The sequence below is a fragment of the Hemicordylus capensis genome, chromosome 4 (assembly GCF_027244095.1).
Source record: "Hemicordylus capensis ecotype Gifberg chromosome 4, rHemCap1.1.pri, whole genome shotgun sequence".
NCBI lineage: Eukaryota > Metazoa > Chordata > Lepidosauria > Squamata > Cordylidae > Hemicordylus > Hemicordylus capensis.
Genome location: NC_069660.1, coordinates 98,050,337 through 98,067,834, shown reverse-complemented (window position 1 = coordinate 98,067,834; position 17,498 = coordinate 98,050,337). Strand labels below are relative to the sequence as shown.

The window sequence follows — 17,498 nt, the reverse complement described above, 5'->3', positions numbered from 1 at the left end:
CTTCCAGTGTCGAATCTTGAGATTGCTAGTGAGGCTTACTTATGCTCTAATATTTCAGGTGTTAACTGACTTGCTATAGGGTGAACTTCATAGATGTTAATCCTATATCTACTGATGGGTAGATTGAAGTGAAGACTGTTGTAATCTGTTTCCTGATATTCCTTAACTATAAGAAAGGATTAGATCAAGAAAATTGTTTTAACATACTTTAATTACAGTGTGTCTGGATTTTGGTGTGGGGAGAAACAGTAAACCTAGCCAGTTATTTAAACAGATGCTGATTAGGACTACAGTGATTTCCCCCTGCCGAAGAGTGGGAAGGGGCGGCAGGGAGGTACACTGCTGCCCTGAAGGCTTTTCTGGAAAACGGGTGCTGGCGGGGGGAGGGGTAAGTACACCCTCCCCACCCTTAAAGTGGCACCCCAACCCCCTCGAGCCACCCCCACCTGGTCCTATGCACACTCCTAGAAGGAAGCAAACTTTAATGTTCCATTTTTGTGATTGTCATCATGATCATATTGTGCTTAATACTGTGTATGAGAGCTGCCTTGGAAACTATGAATGAGAGGCGTGGTCCAAAATGGACAGGGTGGAGATGTCATGATAAACACGACAGAAGACTTGGAATATGAGGAGACACTAGAGTATGTGGATAGAGCTTCTAAAAAAGAAGTTGAAAGACATGGACAAATATATTATTGGCACAGAGAGGCTGAAGGTTCTTTAATGTAAGCTGGTGGAGCAAAAAACAGGGAAAATTCTAAGTCTTGCACTGTAGAGACCCATAGGGTCCATCTGGATAATGACACTAGCATTTACAATAGCTTTTACAGCAGAAGTAGATGATACTGGCTAGCATGATGAAAATTACTCAAAGCTGTCCCATTTAAATATATTCAGCAATGACTCTTAATTTCATTTCAGTGGAACTAGTTTTGAGTAATTTTCCTCATGTCAGCCACTATCAGTTTAATGCAGGATGATGTACCACTATATATTTAGTCTGAGTAATCACACCTTGGTGGTGTAGGGTTGCATACTACTAATACTAACCAGTTTGGTGAGAGAACAGCAAAGCAAGAGGTCTTGAGACAGTTCTTCAGTATTGATGCACTATAAGAATTTTGTAGTGACCAGCCCTCCCCTAAAGAGTTAACTGGATGTGAACCCTGCCCTGACTGACATGATGGTGAACTCCAAAGCTCAGCCAATCAGTACACCAGGTGTTTGGGACCTAGAGAGCTGTTGGGAGGAAGAGAAAAGTTAGAAGAAGCAGGCTGGGAGTGCAGAGAGGAGGACATGTGGCCGTGAGAATTGGCTGCAGGATAATGTCCCTTCTGTAGGTCCTGGGAAACCAGGATGGCAGGCAGCTTGAGTTCTCTTCCAGGATGAGTTCAGACAAAGGAAGCAAGGGCTTTGGCTTCGGGAAGTTTAGTCTGGGGGAAATTGGTGTTGTCAGATTTTGCGTTAGACTTCCAATTTGTTTTGTGTGTGCTTTGTATATTCCTGATACTGGTCTATTATTGATTACCTGTAACATATCTAAACTAAGAAACACTAGCCTTTGCCCATCCAGCCAGGGTGTTGCAAAAGACTCTGTAAGCTTTAAGAACTGCTCTTGTATCTTCCTACAAAACTGTTCCTTGCAACTGGATAACCATGATTTTTAAAGTGTGCTGCCCCAACATCATTCGGGGTGCTTTTTGAAGTATTTTTGTAACCTACTGAATATTTTTACCTGTAACAAAGCTGAAAGCCACAGATGGAAGCAGTCTGTAGCATTTGAATAAACTGTTATCTCTTTGATCTTTTCTTGTACATGCCTCTCCGAGTGGATTTTTAACTCAGGAGACAAGGCAAGGCTGAAAGCACCTCAGGAGCTCAGCAGCTATTAGTTTTCTCACCATATGTAGGCTTGCATGTGGAAGATTTTTGTACTTTTCTAATTGCAAAAGAGAGTTTTCCCTGGGAATTCCACCCCAAGCCCAGGGAGGTTCAAGGTCTGTAATACAGAGGGGTGGCGGTGGCAGCCATTTTTGAACCTACCAGAAATATAGACAAGTTATAGAAGTAGCCTTTGCCAGAAAGCTCAGCAGGGATAATACAGCATTTCTTTCCCTCATGTGAGCTTCCTCTGAGACAAAGGCTTTAATCTGCCACAGATTCTTTTAAAGAAAAAGTTACAAACAAATGTGAAAAGGCCTGCAGCTTAATTTCAGCTGTAGCTCATGGCTGAAGAGAGAGACCAAAACAAACAGCCATCTCTGGAGAGACAAAATGGAGACCAACACTGGAAGAACAAAGGGGGGGGGGAGTCCAGCACTTTTATCCATGATCCTAACCCCACCTCCCATGGTCACTATGAGACATTGCAGCTGAGAGTTGATGCTGCCAGGGTCCTAGCTCTAACAGGTGGAAGTAGCAAACTAGTCAGGACATCATGGGTCCTTCTAAAAACATGGGCCTGGCTCTTCCCTTTGCATGCTTATATTTCCCTGGCCACCTCATTCTCCCCACCCCCACCCCCATTTTACTTTCCCATCATTAGTAGGCTAACAATCTAGCCTAGCTCTGTCCCTGTCTTTTTTATTTCTCATTATGTAACTTCTTGATGATTTTCTGGGAAAGAGTCTCTCTCACACCCAATGATACACCAGTTTTAGTTGCTCTTTCAATTAATTGATGATTGGTTTAGAATTACAAGGTTAATGGTAATCTTAACTACTGCCTCTCCTTCTCTTGCCTGTTTTAGGAAGGAGCTACAGACTTCAAGGCACTCCGAGCAAAGTTTCAAAATGATTCTAATTTTTCCCGTACACTGCTGCAATCTGCAAAGAAGCCTCCTACAGAAATTATACCACAGCACAGTACTGACAGCAGCTTCACATCTACTCCCACATCCAAACCCTTGCTCCAAGTGCAAGTTCCAACTTTTGAGCAAAAGGCTGAGCACATCAATTGCACGTTGCAGAAATCTGAAGTTGTGCACATGAAGCCTTTGGTGCTGCCAAGGGCCAAACTCTGTGAATTGCCTGAAAAAGGCAAGAATGAACACGGAAAAGACACAGACTTTCCAGGAACCCTTGGTGGAGGAATTGGACAGGCAATAAATATACCCAAACCACACCCAACATCTTGTGGGCCTCAAGAAGGTTTGGTGTCAAACATCCATTTCCGCCATACTCTGCATATTTGGGAAAGTGCTTCCTCTCTGAATGACCAAAAGTGTTCTACGGTACCTCAGCAATGTCAAAATAGGCCAACCGCTCTGGCACGATCAAGAACTACTAATGCTGTAGTCACTGTAGAGAATACAATTAAAACTGCTGAAAACAAGAAAGCATTGGTGCTTGCTGTACCAAGGAAATCACAGAGTGAACCTGAGCTATTTCCCACAACCTCGCCACCTGTTCCACCAAGGAGTCATATGAGCTTGGAGAAAGTTGCACATGGAGCCACTAAAGTTACTGCTTGCCCCCCAAATGCTGATGACTTGGACAGGCCAAGCAAAACCTTTCAGTCTCCAAATGGTAAATTTCTTTCTTTAATGCATGTTATGTAATCTTACTGTAGTACTAAGTCAGCTGAAAACAGCTATGGTCTTTGCTACAGATAGATACTAGGAATACAATAAAAGTCAGCTACCTACAAGATACTAGCCAAAGTTCTGAATCGGGTGCAGTTTGCTCTCTAATTTTTTTCATCTGTGTGTGGAATGAGTTTTGTTCTGGGTGGCAGTATGAGGGGAAAGAGGAATAGCTGTCCAGCTATGTTTCAAAAAAACTGTGAGGAAGTGTCTGAACATTTTGGGGAGTGTTTGGAGATGCAAGATTTTGCATCTTTATTTAGAGCTGTGAAAGCATTCAGAGTAGGGCTCGTTAGTCTGTCACATGTTAAAACTATTTTAAGCAATATTCATTCCCATAATTGCACAACAGGTGGATCTGGGAAATGATCAACTGGCCCTTTTTTCTGGTAACAGTAAATGCTTACTTGTAAGCATCATATTAAATGATAGGTAATCTAAATGTAGTAATTATTTGGCAAAATTCCTGAAGTGAATGCCTGTAGCTACTAACCAAACTATACTCTTCATAGATACTAAGAGATTGGTCTCTTGTCATGGTAACTGTGGAGTAAAAGTATAGTGAACAGCCAGACTAGCATATAGTACTTGGAGTCAGAAGTTGTAGGTGAAGCTAATCTTTGTGTTGCTTTTTGAGAATAAAATAAATAACAACCTGGAAGTTCCTGGTGAATACTCCTTCTCTACAAAATCTGGGACTGATGCCAAATATGAAAAAAAAATTATTGTTCTTGACTGGAAAAAGAAACATTAAGTCACTGTATTACCAACTTACAGTAAAGTATGGGTGATAAGAAAAGATAGTATGTACATGTGTTCCAGGATGGAGATTTTGCTAGCCTTTCCATCAACCTTTCGGTTCTGCGTAGCATGTTAAATCATGTGTGTTAGCTTGTACCATACTAAATGGGTTCTTCCCATTTTCAATTGGCTCAGTTTGAAATGTTTCTGTGTGACAGAATGGCGGTGAGATTATTTGCCAACACATACAATTGGGCTTTTCTGGTATCTTTGGCAGACTGGTCCATGGAGAAGGAGTCCTGAGCTCTGGGAAGCCCATTTCTCATTACTAATACTTTGGGCTCCAACAGGGGAGAGTAAGAGAACTTGTAGTGATTCTTGCCTGCTGGATTACAACTGTGCCAAGTAAGCTCAGTCAAGATGGGCACCACCCAAGAAAGAGAAATCCCAGCAACATACCACTACAGGGTTTTCCCTCCCTTTTTCTCAAGAGCTCTGGGAATTAATCGTGTGAATGTACTGGCATATGTCAGTAATTTTCCACTATAGGAAATGCCTTTCAAGATTGGTTGTGTGTGTGACAGGGTGTTCACAAAACCAGCCCAAATGTTGATCTCGGTGTTTAAAAATAGACTATTTGCTATAACTTGGAAAAGGGTTTTATTGTTGACACCTTGGTTTAGGCTACTCCCATATATGACAAAACCTCTTCCCTTAGCTTTTTCAAAGCATTAAGATCTCTTTTTTCTAATAATGGCACAGAAAGGCAGCATGATGTTGAAGAGAACAAGTTTCCAAAACCGAAACCCCTTCCTTCTATTGTTTCACTTGGTCCTCCTCCAAAGAAACCACCAAGGCCTCCTAAAGTCAGTATCAGTATATTCCAGCGGAATTCTCCAGGTAGGACATTCTTGTTTTTAAATACTGATCTATAATGTTTAGTGCTGACAAGAAGTTGAGATTATAACCAATCAAAATAATGTCAAGGGCAGTTATTTCAGCAACATGTTTTTGGTGATATACCTGTAGTACAAATTTTTACTGTACTATACTATTATAGTATATTATATACTACTGTACTATACTATTTACTGTACTATACTATACTATTTTTACTGTACTATACTATTTTTTTTTTATTTTTACACTTTTACTGTACTATTTTTTGTACTATAGTACAAATTTTTACTGTGAGGAATACTGTCAATGTCTCCCCTGCCCCACAGTGATCAGATCATGTATGTAAGCACTGGCTGTAAGAAGTTCCTAATAAGCACAAAATGGTTTGAATTGCAGTCCAGTCTCTAACACTTTAACCCATTCTTTAACACAAAAGCTATGCTCCAATACTTCAAAGTATAACTGCAATAATTAAGAAAATTTAGGGCAATGATGTAAAAATAACTCGACGCTCTAAAAAAACCCCCAGGTGTGACTTTTTAATTGTATGACTTATAATGAAAGACTATTGTTGCTGAGGGGTGCTTGTTCAGTGGGGAGGAGCCTCAGTTTCCCCCTTATTAGTCCAATAAAAGACTTAGGGATAGACTTTGTTGAAATAAGAGTGTTCTTGAATTTCTGCTAGCAGAGGCGTTCTTACCCCTGGACTTCCGGGCCAAAGTCCAGGGCCTCCACAGCCCCTGGGGGCCTCCAAATCCCTTTTAGTCTGTCCTGAGTGGTGTGTTTGCCCAGCTGAGCATGATGATGCTTAATTGCAGGGGAAGGGGGCCTACACAGGCTTTTAGGTCCAGAGTCAAAAAATTACCTAAGTGCACCTCTGCCTGCTAGGATAAAGAAATTGATACACAAAAGTTATAAATGCCAGATTTCACTTTCTGTGAAATCTGTGGTAATTGATATTTCCTCTTATAACATTTTGTTTCAGATGCTGTAGATGATGCATACATGACTCCTGAAACGTAAGTTCATATCATGTGCACTGCCAAAAAAAAAAAAAAATCCCCCATGCATGCAGGGCCTTCTCTGTTGTTGCCCCCAGGCTTTGGAATGCTCTTCCAGTGGGTGTCCATTCTCTGGCATCTGTGGCTACCTTTTTAAAAAACCCTGAAAATTTTCTTTATTTGGGTTTTTGCCCCTTAGGAGTTGTTAATTTCTCCTTTCTGACTGCTCTGTCTTTGGTTTTTATGTTTGTTGCTTTTTGGTGTTTATGTTTTTATGGTCTTAATTGATTTTAATGTGATTTTATTAAATTTTATTGCCTTAACTCTTGCAAACTGCCCTGGGATGAGGTTTATAACAGGCGGTATATAAACTGAATAATAAATAAATAAAATTAAATCAAGGCTCTTGTCAAGCAAGTGACATCCAAGCAATTTCTTTAGACCTTCCAAGGAAGTTTTTAAGAGAGGGCCTACATGAAATAGTTGTTACTAAGCTTAATACTGTGTTTACATTTTAAATTCTATATTTGAATAGAATACAGTATGTGTAAAAATTAAGATGACCTCTGGGTTGGTTACTTGACTGTCCCAGCTTTGGAAATAAATGCCTGTATAGTTTTCAAGGGTCCTTCACTATCTGATTTCAGCTGACATAAATGGGAGCCTGGCTCCTGGGGCAAATAGTAGCCATTGGGGTTTGATCCAGAACCACAGTCAAGGGCTGGAGCCTTCCTCACCCCCATGCACATTTCCCCCTGCAGCTGCTATGTATGGTAAAGAAAATGAGTTTGGAAATGCCAAGTACACACTCTGTATAATGCTTGATCTTATACAACAGATACCAATACAACAAATATTTTATATACTGTACTGCTTTTCAGCAAAAGCTCCTAAAGCAGTTTACATGGATTAAATTAAATGGCTCATAATCTAAAAAATAAACACAAGATAGACACCAGCAACAGCCACTGGAGGGATGCTGTGCTGGGGATGGAGAGGGCCAGTTGCTCTCCCCCTGCTAAAGAGAATCACCACTTTAATAAAGTGCCTCTTTGCTCAATTAGCAAGGTGACCTTAAGCTCTCCCTTGTTGCATTTCCAAAATCTGTAGTTGTCATTGCATGCCACTCTTTTGCATTTGCCAAAAATGGTGGTTAGGTTAGAACATGATAGAAACAAAAGCCCACAGGGAAATCATTTTGCATATTGGGAAAACCTGGTAATAGATTAACCATGATATATTTCTTGCAGAAGAGAGCTCCAACCTAAATGCTGTCCCTGCTTGCTACATTTGAATTACCAGTAACTTAGACAAGTGTCATTTCCCCATTTTTGCTTTTCTGATGTAGCCTTTCTCTTTGTTTAGTGCCTCAAAGTACCTTGAGCTTCAAAGTGCTAGTGCTCAATGGTGCTGTTAAATGTCAGGTCAGTTGACAGTAAAACTGCCATCCAGGATGACATTCTGTAGGAGCGTCCCAACCTGGCATGTATTGCAGAGTCCTGATTGGGTAAAGAGGGAGCAGTAAGCCTCTCTGAGCTCTACCCACCAGGCTTGCATGTACAGCACCAGGCTTTGCTTGGTGGGAAGGCTGGCCTGTAGCTGTGGTTTATAGGGATTCCCTCTCCTTTCCAGGTACCTTATCTGGCAGTTCTCCCCATGACATTGGCTTCTGATGTGCCATAAGGATCGATCTTGTTCCCTATGCTTTTTGTCATCTACATGAAACTGCTGGATGAAGCTATACAGAAGTTTGGGCTGAGGGGTCATCAGCTCTACACCTCTCTCAGACAGGGAGATTTGATCCCAGGGAGGCCATGAAAACTCTGTGTCAGTGCTTGGAAGCAGTCTTGGAATATAGGAAGGCAAACATACTGAAGTGTAACCCAGACAAGACACATCCTGCCAGTTGGGTACTGTTGACTGATGATAGACCTGTTCTGTTCTGGATGGGGTTTTACCCCCTGAAGGAGCAAGTCCTTGGTTGGGAAGTTCTCCTGGACCCAGAGCTCTCCCTAAATGCCCAGGTGTCTTCTACGGCCAAAAGCATTCCTGGCCAGTTCTGGCTGGTGTTGCCAACTGCAGCCCTATCTAGATAGGATATAACCATACTCTAGTTATATCCCAACTAGACTATACAATGCTTTATTCATGGGTCTGCCTTTGAAGAAGGCAATCAGGAAGTTACAGCTGGGGCAGATTGCTGGTAAGGGTGAGCTGGATGACTCATAGAACGCCTATTCTGCCAGTCAACTGCACTGGCTGCCAATTAGTTTCTCAGCTCAATTTGAAGTGCTGATTTTGACTCTAAAAGCTGTAAGTCTGGGCCCAGTTTACTTTGGGGACTTCCTGCTCCCATATGAGCCATATGTGGCTTTGAGATGGGCTCAGCCCTGCTTCTGAGCCTGCATTTCGAAGAGACCCAATTTGTGGGCACTAGAGCCAGGGTCTTCTATTCTATTCAGCTAAACTTGTTTGACTGCTGCTTGTGTAGTCTCAATAGTTTTATTGATTTTTAATTCAGGGATGTACTACTGTCTTCCGGATTTTGTACTAAGATTTATCTGTATGAATTGTGAGCTACCTTGGGACGACATTGATCGCGATAGGCTGGGTTGAAATATGTTAAACAAACCTCATTTCCACAAGATAGCCTGTTGCTGTTGAAAGGCTCACAATTTGTGTCAAACAGTTGCACATAAGTCTAACTGCTGTTACCTCCATGGAGACCTTTGTATATGGAGAGCTGTAAGAAATGGCCACTGTCCATACAATTATGGAGATTTAAAGTATGTAATTGCCTTGAGCTTGACATATGTCCTCCCACACCAGAATCCACCAATTCTCAAATTGAATCAAGTTATATTGGCATCAGGAACTGGTCTTAGAGGGAAAAGTGTCCCTCTAAGCATGAACTGGCCTCACTGCTGACTGAGTAAACAAATCATATGTGGAATGAACTTTACCTCTTTAATATGTGGCTAGGAGTCAGAAATTCCAGGTCATTTCATGCATTTCAAGAAGGCACCACCCCCTGATTTTGTATCCCTTTCTTTAGAAACTAATTGCCAGTTGTGCTTATACCAGGGAGAATAGCAGGCAATGCTGAATAAAAAATGTTGAAACCTGAGGGGAGTGGGTGGGTGCTTTTCATGTTGCTCTTCTTTCTTTGCTGTTACAAGACTACAGACCCAGTTCTGCCTCCTGTATCGAGCTGTCGTTGACTGGTATGCTTTTGAGTCTGCAGTAAACATACTATTGTATGAGGCTTTAATGATGTGCTGCTTTCCCCCTCTCTCCAAAGAAGGTCGCTCAACTCCCACACAGTATTTTCCCCACTCTGCGTTTCCTCTGGCTTGACATTTCTGAAGTTATATACTTTTCAGGACTGTTCCTGTAAACACATAGGCTGGTTCAATCTGCTGAGAGCTGACTTTTATTGTTATCTCTGTCTGTCAGCAGCAGACAAGGCGCTTGATCGCATTTGCTAATGTTTATGCAGCAAGCGCAGGCTTAAGCTACATAAGTTGTTGTCTGGTGGTCTCTGTTTAGACAGGCTTTTGAGAGAGGCTTGTGATTTTTGGACCTTTCTCTATCTTGTGTGTGCATTTTGATATTTGGCACTGTGATAAGCAGATAAACATGGACTGTAAATCAAGACTGTTCATAAAAATTCAACAAGGTGTGTAAGCTGGTGAGTCAACTAGAGGAAGAAGGTTTAACTCTAAGCACATCCCAAGACACCTTGCCGTGACTGGAGGGATATACTGATCTTGAACAACTAGCTGAATTAAGTTTGGAGAACCTAAAATCCAAGGATTTGAGTGTACTGGTGGAGTATTATTAGTTCCAGGTTGCATTTAGTAGCTGCTCAGCTTGTTCTGTCATAAATGACAGTTTGCTCTTATTTTGGGGGGTTAATGTAGGCATTGGCTGGGTTGCTGTGGAAAACAAAAGCACCTTTTAGAAATATATATTTAAAAGAGCAAATGTTGGATGGCATATTACATGTATCCTTGGCATCCAGTTGATTGTGTTGGTTTCCAGCAATATCTGGTCCTTCTCAGCAAGCATCTGTTAACATAACACTACAATACTAAAGCATAACAAAGTTCTGTTAACTCTGGTCCACTGATGAACTGGCAGAGTCAAATGCCTTGGGATCTGTGTGTGATAAGTCTGACTCTTGTCAAGTCCTGCTTCTGTGATGATTTATAGAAGGATTAATCAACATATGTATGGCATTCCGGATTTGGTGAAATAATACTTGAGTTGGAATTTTCTCCCCTTGGAGTAGGTGAGTGACTTTCTTAAAAGTGAAATAGTATGCATTAACAGCAAGCGTCTAACCTGTATGTGGCCTAAATGAGTAATTGTGTTAGCATTTTATTAATATTGATAGTCAGAAGATGGCATGGGGGAGGACTAGCTTATTTTAGCCTCAGAACAGAAGAGGATTTGCATCCTCCCTAGTCATCAGTGTATTCCTGTTCACTCCTTGCTCAAACTCTGCAAATGCAACTATTCAATGAGGCAGTGTGGATGCATTCCTGACACTACTTGCTGCATTGGCCTCCCAGTCCTTTTCCCACCTACAACTGCTTGGGGGTGTGTGTGCACACAAAGACTCTGTAAGTAAGGCACAATTTTGAGTCCAAGTTAAGAACATAAGAACAGCCCTGCTGGATCAGGCCCACGGCCCATCTAGTCCAGCATCCTGTTTCACACAGTGGCCCACCAGATGCCGCTGGAAGCCACAGACAGGAGTTGAGGGCGTGCCCTCTCTCCTGCCATTACTCCCCTGCAACTGGTACTCAGAGGCACCCTGCCCTTGAGGCTGGAGGTGGCCCACAGCCCTCTGACTAGTAGCCATTGATAGACCTCTCCTCCATGAAGTCATCCAAACCCCTCTTAAAGCCATCCAGGTTGTTGGCTGTCACCACATCCTGTGGCAGAGAGTTCTACAATTCTAAACCCAGGAATGGCCTGAAATCAAATGTGTTTAGCTCATTTGTGGGCTTGGAATGCTTTTTTTTTAAAAAAAAAATGCTTTTTTTTAAAAAGACCAACACAGATGTAATACAGGGACTTGCTTGAGAGTAAAGAAGCAACAGATCAAGAGTTCTGGGGTTGCTGTGTTGGCTGTAATAAGAACAGCCCTGTTGGATCAGGCCCGTTGAGTCTAGCATCTTGTTTCACACAGTGGCCCACCAGATGCTGCTGGGAAGCCCACAGGCAAGAGCCGAGGGTATGCCCCCTCTCCTACTGCTACTCGCCTGCAACTAGCATGGAAATGGCCTTTTTCATGATCCCTAGCATGAAAATGGCCTCTTTCGCAGCTGCCGCACATTGAGTTGATGCTTTCAATGCTTTCAATGACCAAGATCCTTCTCCTGCTCATTCACCGATAGCTCAGACTCCATCAGCGTATATGTGAAGTTGGGGTTTGGTTTTTTTTGCCCCAATATGCATCACTTTACATTTGCCAACATTAAACCACATTTGCCATTTTGTTGCCTACTCCTCCAGTTTGGAGAGATCCTTTTTGGAGCTCCTCACAATTGCTTTTGGATTTCACTACCCTAAATAGTTTGGTGTCATCTGCAAATTTGGCCACTTCACTGCTTACCCCAACTTGTAGATCATTTATGAATAAATTAAAAAGCACCGGTCTGTCACTTTTTCCTACTCTCTGCTTCCTGTCCTTCAATGAGTTACCAGTCCACACATGAACTTGTTGCCTTATCCTATGACTGCTAAATTTTCTTAAGAGTCTTCAATGAGAAACTTTGTCGAAAGCTTTTTGAAAGCCCAGGTATACTATGTTAACCAGACCACCTTGATCCACATACCCGTTGACACTCTCAAAGAATTCCAAAAGGTTGAGGCAAGATTTACCTTTACAGAAGCCATGCTGGTTCCCTTCAGCGGGGCCTGTTCTTCTATGCTTAACAGTTTTATCCTTGAGAAAGTTCTCCATCAGTTTGCCCGGAACAGTCATTAAGCTAACCTGCCTGTGATTTCCCTGATCCCTTTTTGAAAACTGGTGTTACATTGACTACTTTCCAGTACAGAGTCTGATTCTAGGGATGAGTTATATATTTTTGCAAGGAGGGCTGCAATTTCACATTTGTGTTCTTTAAGGACTCTCAAGTGGATGCCATCTGGCCCTGGTGATTTGTTGATTTTTAATTTTTTCAGACACTTTAGAACATCATCTCTTGTCACCTCTGTATGACTTGGTTCATTAGCCTCTGTCCCTGAGAAGCTCAGTTCAGGCATAGGTATGTGCTCAGTATTTTCTGCCGTGAAAACAGATGCAAATAACTCATTGAGTTTCTCTGCATTCTCCATATCCTCCTTAACCATCTCTTTTTACCCCCTCTTTTTTTAAAGGTCCAACTGCCTCCCTGGTAGGTTTCCTGCTTCTGATATATTTTAAAACATTTGTTACTCCCCTTGATGCTTCTAGTGAAATGTTAAACTCTTTTTACCTCCTTTATTGTCTCCTTGCATTTCTTTTGCAAAAGTTTGTGTTCCTTCTGTTCATTTGGGCAGGCTTTCCAATTTCTGAAGGAAGTCTTCTTGCTCCTTTATAGCTTCCTCAACTTTACCTGTTAGACATGCTGGCATCCTCCAAGACTTGGTGGCACCTTTCCTCCTTTTTGGTATACATAGGTATACAGTGACTCTCCTGATTTCTCCCTTTCAGTTTTCTTTTCACCAAACTCCTCATTCTAGAGAAGTTTCCTCTTCTGAAATTCAATGAAGTTAGACTTCATTGGCGATTCTCTTCCCACATGTATGCTGAATTTGATCACACTACGGTCACTGTTCCCTAAATGTTCCATGACACTGACCAGGTCCTGGGTGCCACTCAGGATTAAGTCCAAGATCGCCTTCTCTCTGGTTGGTTCCATGACTAACTGTTATGGGGCACAGTCATTCAGCATATCTAGAAATTTGGCCTCATTGTCATGGCCTGAATATGAATTTATCTGGTCTGTGTGGGTAATCGAAATCAACCATTATTACTTCTGTGTCTCCTTTAGCCTCCCTGAGTTCCTTCTGCAGCTCTCAGTCACTGGAGGGTAATAGCACGTGCTTAGTACCACACTGCCTTTCAGGCCTTATATTGTCTCCCACAGGGTTTCTGTGGAGGACTCCGGTCCTCCTAGGTTTTCTAGCTTGTTAAACTCTATCCCTTATTTTACATACAGTGCTACTCCACCACCAATTCATCCCTCCCTGTCCTTTCTGTAAACTGTATATCCAGAAATAAGTGCCCCACTGGTTCCCACTGTTGCACCATGTTTCTCTTATGCCCACTCTATTTTTTCATTAGCAACCAAGCACTCCAGCTCACCCATCTTGGCTCGGAGGCTTCTGGCATTGGCATATAAGCACCTATATGCTGAATCTCTTACCGGGTGTATGCTATCTATCTTTTGGCTCTTTGATCTCTTTGACCAGCTAGCACAGCCTTCTGTCTGCTCTTTATGTGGTTCTACTCTGTCCCTTTCTGTCTTATCTGAATCATTTACACATTTTGCAACTGGAGGGATGGCATTTGCTGAACCAGATACTGCCCAGCTCATGTCGGCTATCCCCCAGGTGTAATTTTAAAAGCTGCTCTGCAACCTTTTTAAGTGCCTGCTGTCTGGTTCTGTCTTGGTTCGAGTGGAGCCTATCCCATTTGTTCAGGCCCGTCTTGTCCCAAAATGTGTCCTAGTGCCTAACAACAAATCTAAATCCCTCATCCTGGCAACATCATCTCATCCATGCATTGAGACCCCTCAGCTTGGTTTTTTTAAAAAAACGTTTTATAGCCTGCTCTTCCTCCAAGGAGCCCAGAGCGATGTGCTACATACTTGAGTTTCTCCTCACAACAACCCTGTGAAGTAGGTTAGGCTGAGAGAGAAGTGACAGGCCCAGAGTCACCCAGCAAGTATCATGGCTGAATGGGGATTTGAACTCGGGTCTCCCCGGTCCTAGTCCGGCACTCTAACCACTACACCATGCTGGTTTCTTGCTGGCTCTGCCTATGGAACAGGTAGCATTTTTGAGAATGTTACCTTGGGGGTCCTGGACTTCAGTATGCTACTTAACAGCCTAATTTTGGCTTCCAAGACCTCCTGACTTCATTTCCCAACATTGTTGGTGCTGATGTGCACTGTGACAGCTGACTCCTCCCCAGCACTGCCTAATAGCCTTTCTAGATGCCGTGTGATGTCCACAACCTTTGCACCAGGCAGGCATGTCGCCATGTGGCGTACACATTGGTCACAGACCTATCTCTGTATGCCTCTAATGATCAAATCACCCACTACTAGGAGGCCCCCCACACCCCAGAGGAGTATCCCCTGTGCAAGAGGATATGGACCCATCATTCACGGAAGGGGTCCCTTCTAAGGGAGTCTTTCCCTCTTCCTCAGAATGTTCTCCTTCTCTGAGACCTCCATTCTCCTTGTCAGCAGAGAAGCCATCAGCCTGGGAATGGGATGCCTCTGGTACATCCCTGAAGCTCTCATCCACATGCCTATCTGAGTTTCTCCAGGTCAGCCACCTTGGCTTGATGGGAACAAACTTATTCCCTGAGAGCCAGGCACTTCTTGCTCCAAGTGCACACACCCACATCTTCTGCCCATTGAGTAGATAGTCATGCATGCAACACTCTGTGCAATACACTGGGAAGCACTTCCTCCTGGCTTTCTACCTTCATTACTGGTTTTGTTGTTTGTTTAGAGTATTGGAGATTGTTTATTTGTCAGCTGTTCAACAGTTCAAACTCTATTACCCAAGAATATGAAAGGAGTAATAGTACTTACCTTCTCTTCCCACTGGTCTCCTTGTGATCACAAGGTCTCCTTTTGAGTTCCCCTGCACACTTCCCTGCTAAACCCCATGACAAACTCCAATGACCCTGTTTGCTAATCCCTGTCCATTAAGCTCTATGGCCATTGCCTCTTATGTAGAGAGTAGGCTTCAAATTGAGGCAAACTGGTCCTACAGAAATGTGGCCCCTCCCACCAGGTATGACTCACATCAGCCTAGCTGGCTCCTCCCCTTGTCTCCAGGCAAGTCCTGGCAAAAACCTCTCTCTTTGGGACTTCTCCCCTAAAGAGATACCAGTCCTCCCCCCGACCCAAATCTGCTTCTCCTGTTTGAGAAAAAGGTTGCTGGTTTTTGGACTCCTGTTCTGTTGCTGCCATATTCTTGAGCAGGTTCCTGTATTATAAAGGTAAAGTGTGCCATCAAGTCACTTTTGACTCCTGGTTCCCAGAGAGCCCTGTGATTTTCTTTTGGTAGAATACAGGAGAGGTTTACCATTGTCTCCTCCTGTGCAGTATGAGATGATGTCTTTCAGCATTTTCCTATATCACTGCTGCCTGATATAGTACCAGCGGGAATTCGAACCAGCAACCTTCTGCTTGTTAGTCAAGCATTTGCCCTCTGCTCCATTAGGTGGCTACTCCTGTATTTTACCCGGTTTTTATTTTTTTTTTGTTTTGTAACAGGTATCCTGTGTTATACCCGTTACAAACAAAAAATAAAAATGGGCTGAAAACACCTGATTTCTGGGCTTCTGTTCTGGGCTTGGACTATACTTGGATGGAGGCTTGCTGGGAGGCCCATTATGAACCTCTTGGGATAGAGAATATCTTCAGGGAGACTCTACTTTTATCTTTCTCATGTGGAGTCTGGACAATAATGCTTTGCCTTTCTCTCCCCCTCCCCACCCACCCCAGTACTGCAACTGAAGGACAGAGCACTTATGAAGAAACTATAAACTATCCACTACAGCTAGAAAATCGCAGTAACTCATATGTTCAAGGAACTACATACCGTGAGTGGTTTTGGTTTGGTTAACTAATGTATGGGGTATATTGTTAAATATGCAGCCACATTCATCTGCCGTACTCATAACATGGATGAGTCTACAGTGAGATCCCTTAACAAGGAAGTTAACCTCACATAGGTTTTTCCCACCCCCAAGCAGAAAACGTCCTGCTAGGAGTAAGTCAAAAATCCAGATCATTCTTCCCTTCTCAAGCAGTATCCTCTTCCTCCACTCCAGCTTCCTGCTCTTCCTGGGGCAGGGGAAGCTGGAACAGAAACGTGTTCAGATCAGTAGAGTGTGGGCTTAGAGTGCCTCCGCAGAGACAGTTGAGGCTAGCATTGTTCTCCTTTCAGTTGCTATGGCAAGGAGGGAGGGATGGCAGTATAGGCAAGAGAAATGGCATCTCCTTGCAGCAGCAATGGCAAGAAGGGTTGCGGTGGTGGCTAGGCAGGTGCAGGAAAGGTGGGTGGTGCCTTTTCTGGGCCTGGCAAGGGAAAGTGTTTCAGCCCATGTCACTGACCCTGTACCTTTCCATGCATACTTCTGCCTCCCCCAAGACACTGTCCCTCCTCCCTATCCATCTGCACAAAAGCATCCATGCTGTTTTCCGTACATCCGTACTATGTTTTCCGTACATCCGAAAGCATCCGTACTCGTCTGGTGGCTACTTCAGAACAGGCCTTCTCCGTTGTTGCCCCTGGACTTTTAAATGCGCTCCCTGTTGAAATAACAGCCTTCCCATCTCTGGCAACTTAAAACGGCACTGAAGACACATTTATTCACCTAGGCTTTTAATTAGATTTATGGTTTAAAAAATTTTTAATACTGGGTTTTAAATGTTTGTTTTTTAATGTTTTAAATGATTTTAATTGTTAATTGATTTGATGTTTTAAATGATTGTCATTGTAAACCGCCCAGAGACGCATGTTTTGGGTGGTATAGAAATATTTTATTTTAAATAAATGTTTTGAAGATACTACTTGCATAAACATCTGGCTTGCTAACTATGAAGGCTCAGATGCAGGTAGCAATAAACTGAATTGGTAATTATACAAGTAATGCATGGAATCTTGAGTTAGGAATCTTGGATGTACATTCTTTCTTCTAACATTCTGGGACATGGGTTACTACTTTTGTCATGCTGTCCTGCAGTGGTGGTGTAAGATGACTACATATTCTAAAGTTGCCCAGGTGTGAATCGTACGGCATTATAACTGAAGCTCAGTTTTACTGCTGGTGGTATAAGAATGGAACTGGAAACTAATTGCTGTACTTCTTTATTCTAGCTTCTAAGGCTGAGGAACAAGAAGATGCAAAGGTATTCTCCCCACCCCCGCCCTCAAATCATGGTTTGCTGCTAAATAGTGACAGAAGGAATTTGGAGTGTGAGAGGGAGGGAGGGAGGGAGGAAGGAAGAAAGGAAGGTATGAGC

General features: G+C 42.8%; 2 protein-coding genes across 6 annotated transcripts in view; one reads left to right on the top strand and one right to left on the bottom strand.

The window, feature by feature from the left end:
* PRKAA2 (protein kinase AMP-activated catalytic subunit alpha 2) overlaps nucleotides 1-17,498 on the bottom strand; it is a 124,593-nt gene that overhangs the window by 39,336 nt on the left and 67,759 nt on the right. The window lies entirely within an intron of this gene.
* FYB2 (FYN binding protein 2) overlaps nucleotides 1-17,498 on the top strand; it is a 54,510-nt gene that overhangs the window by 6,322 nt on the left and 30,690 nt on the right. For all 5 annotated transcript variants that reach the window (XR_008305714.1, XR_008305715.1, XM_053243663.1 and 2 more), the window contains exons 2-6: nucleotides 2,753-3,530; nucleotides 5,090-5,227; nucleotides 6,213-6,246; nucleotides 15,975-16,072; nucleotides 17,353-17,384. Coding sequence is in view for 3 of the 5 variants with exons in the window: in XM_053243663.1 (XP_053099638.1) it covers nucleotides 2,753-3,530; nucleotides 5,090-5,227; nucleotides 6,213-6,246; nucleotides 15,975-16,072; nucleotides 17,353-17,384 (1,080 nt within the window). In the remaining 2 variants the exon portion in view is untranslated. The remainder of the gene's footprint in view (nucleotides 1-2,752; nucleotides 3,531-5,089; nucleotides 5,228-6,212; nucleotides 6,247-15,974; nucleotides 16,073-17,352; nucleotides 17,385-17,498) is intronic.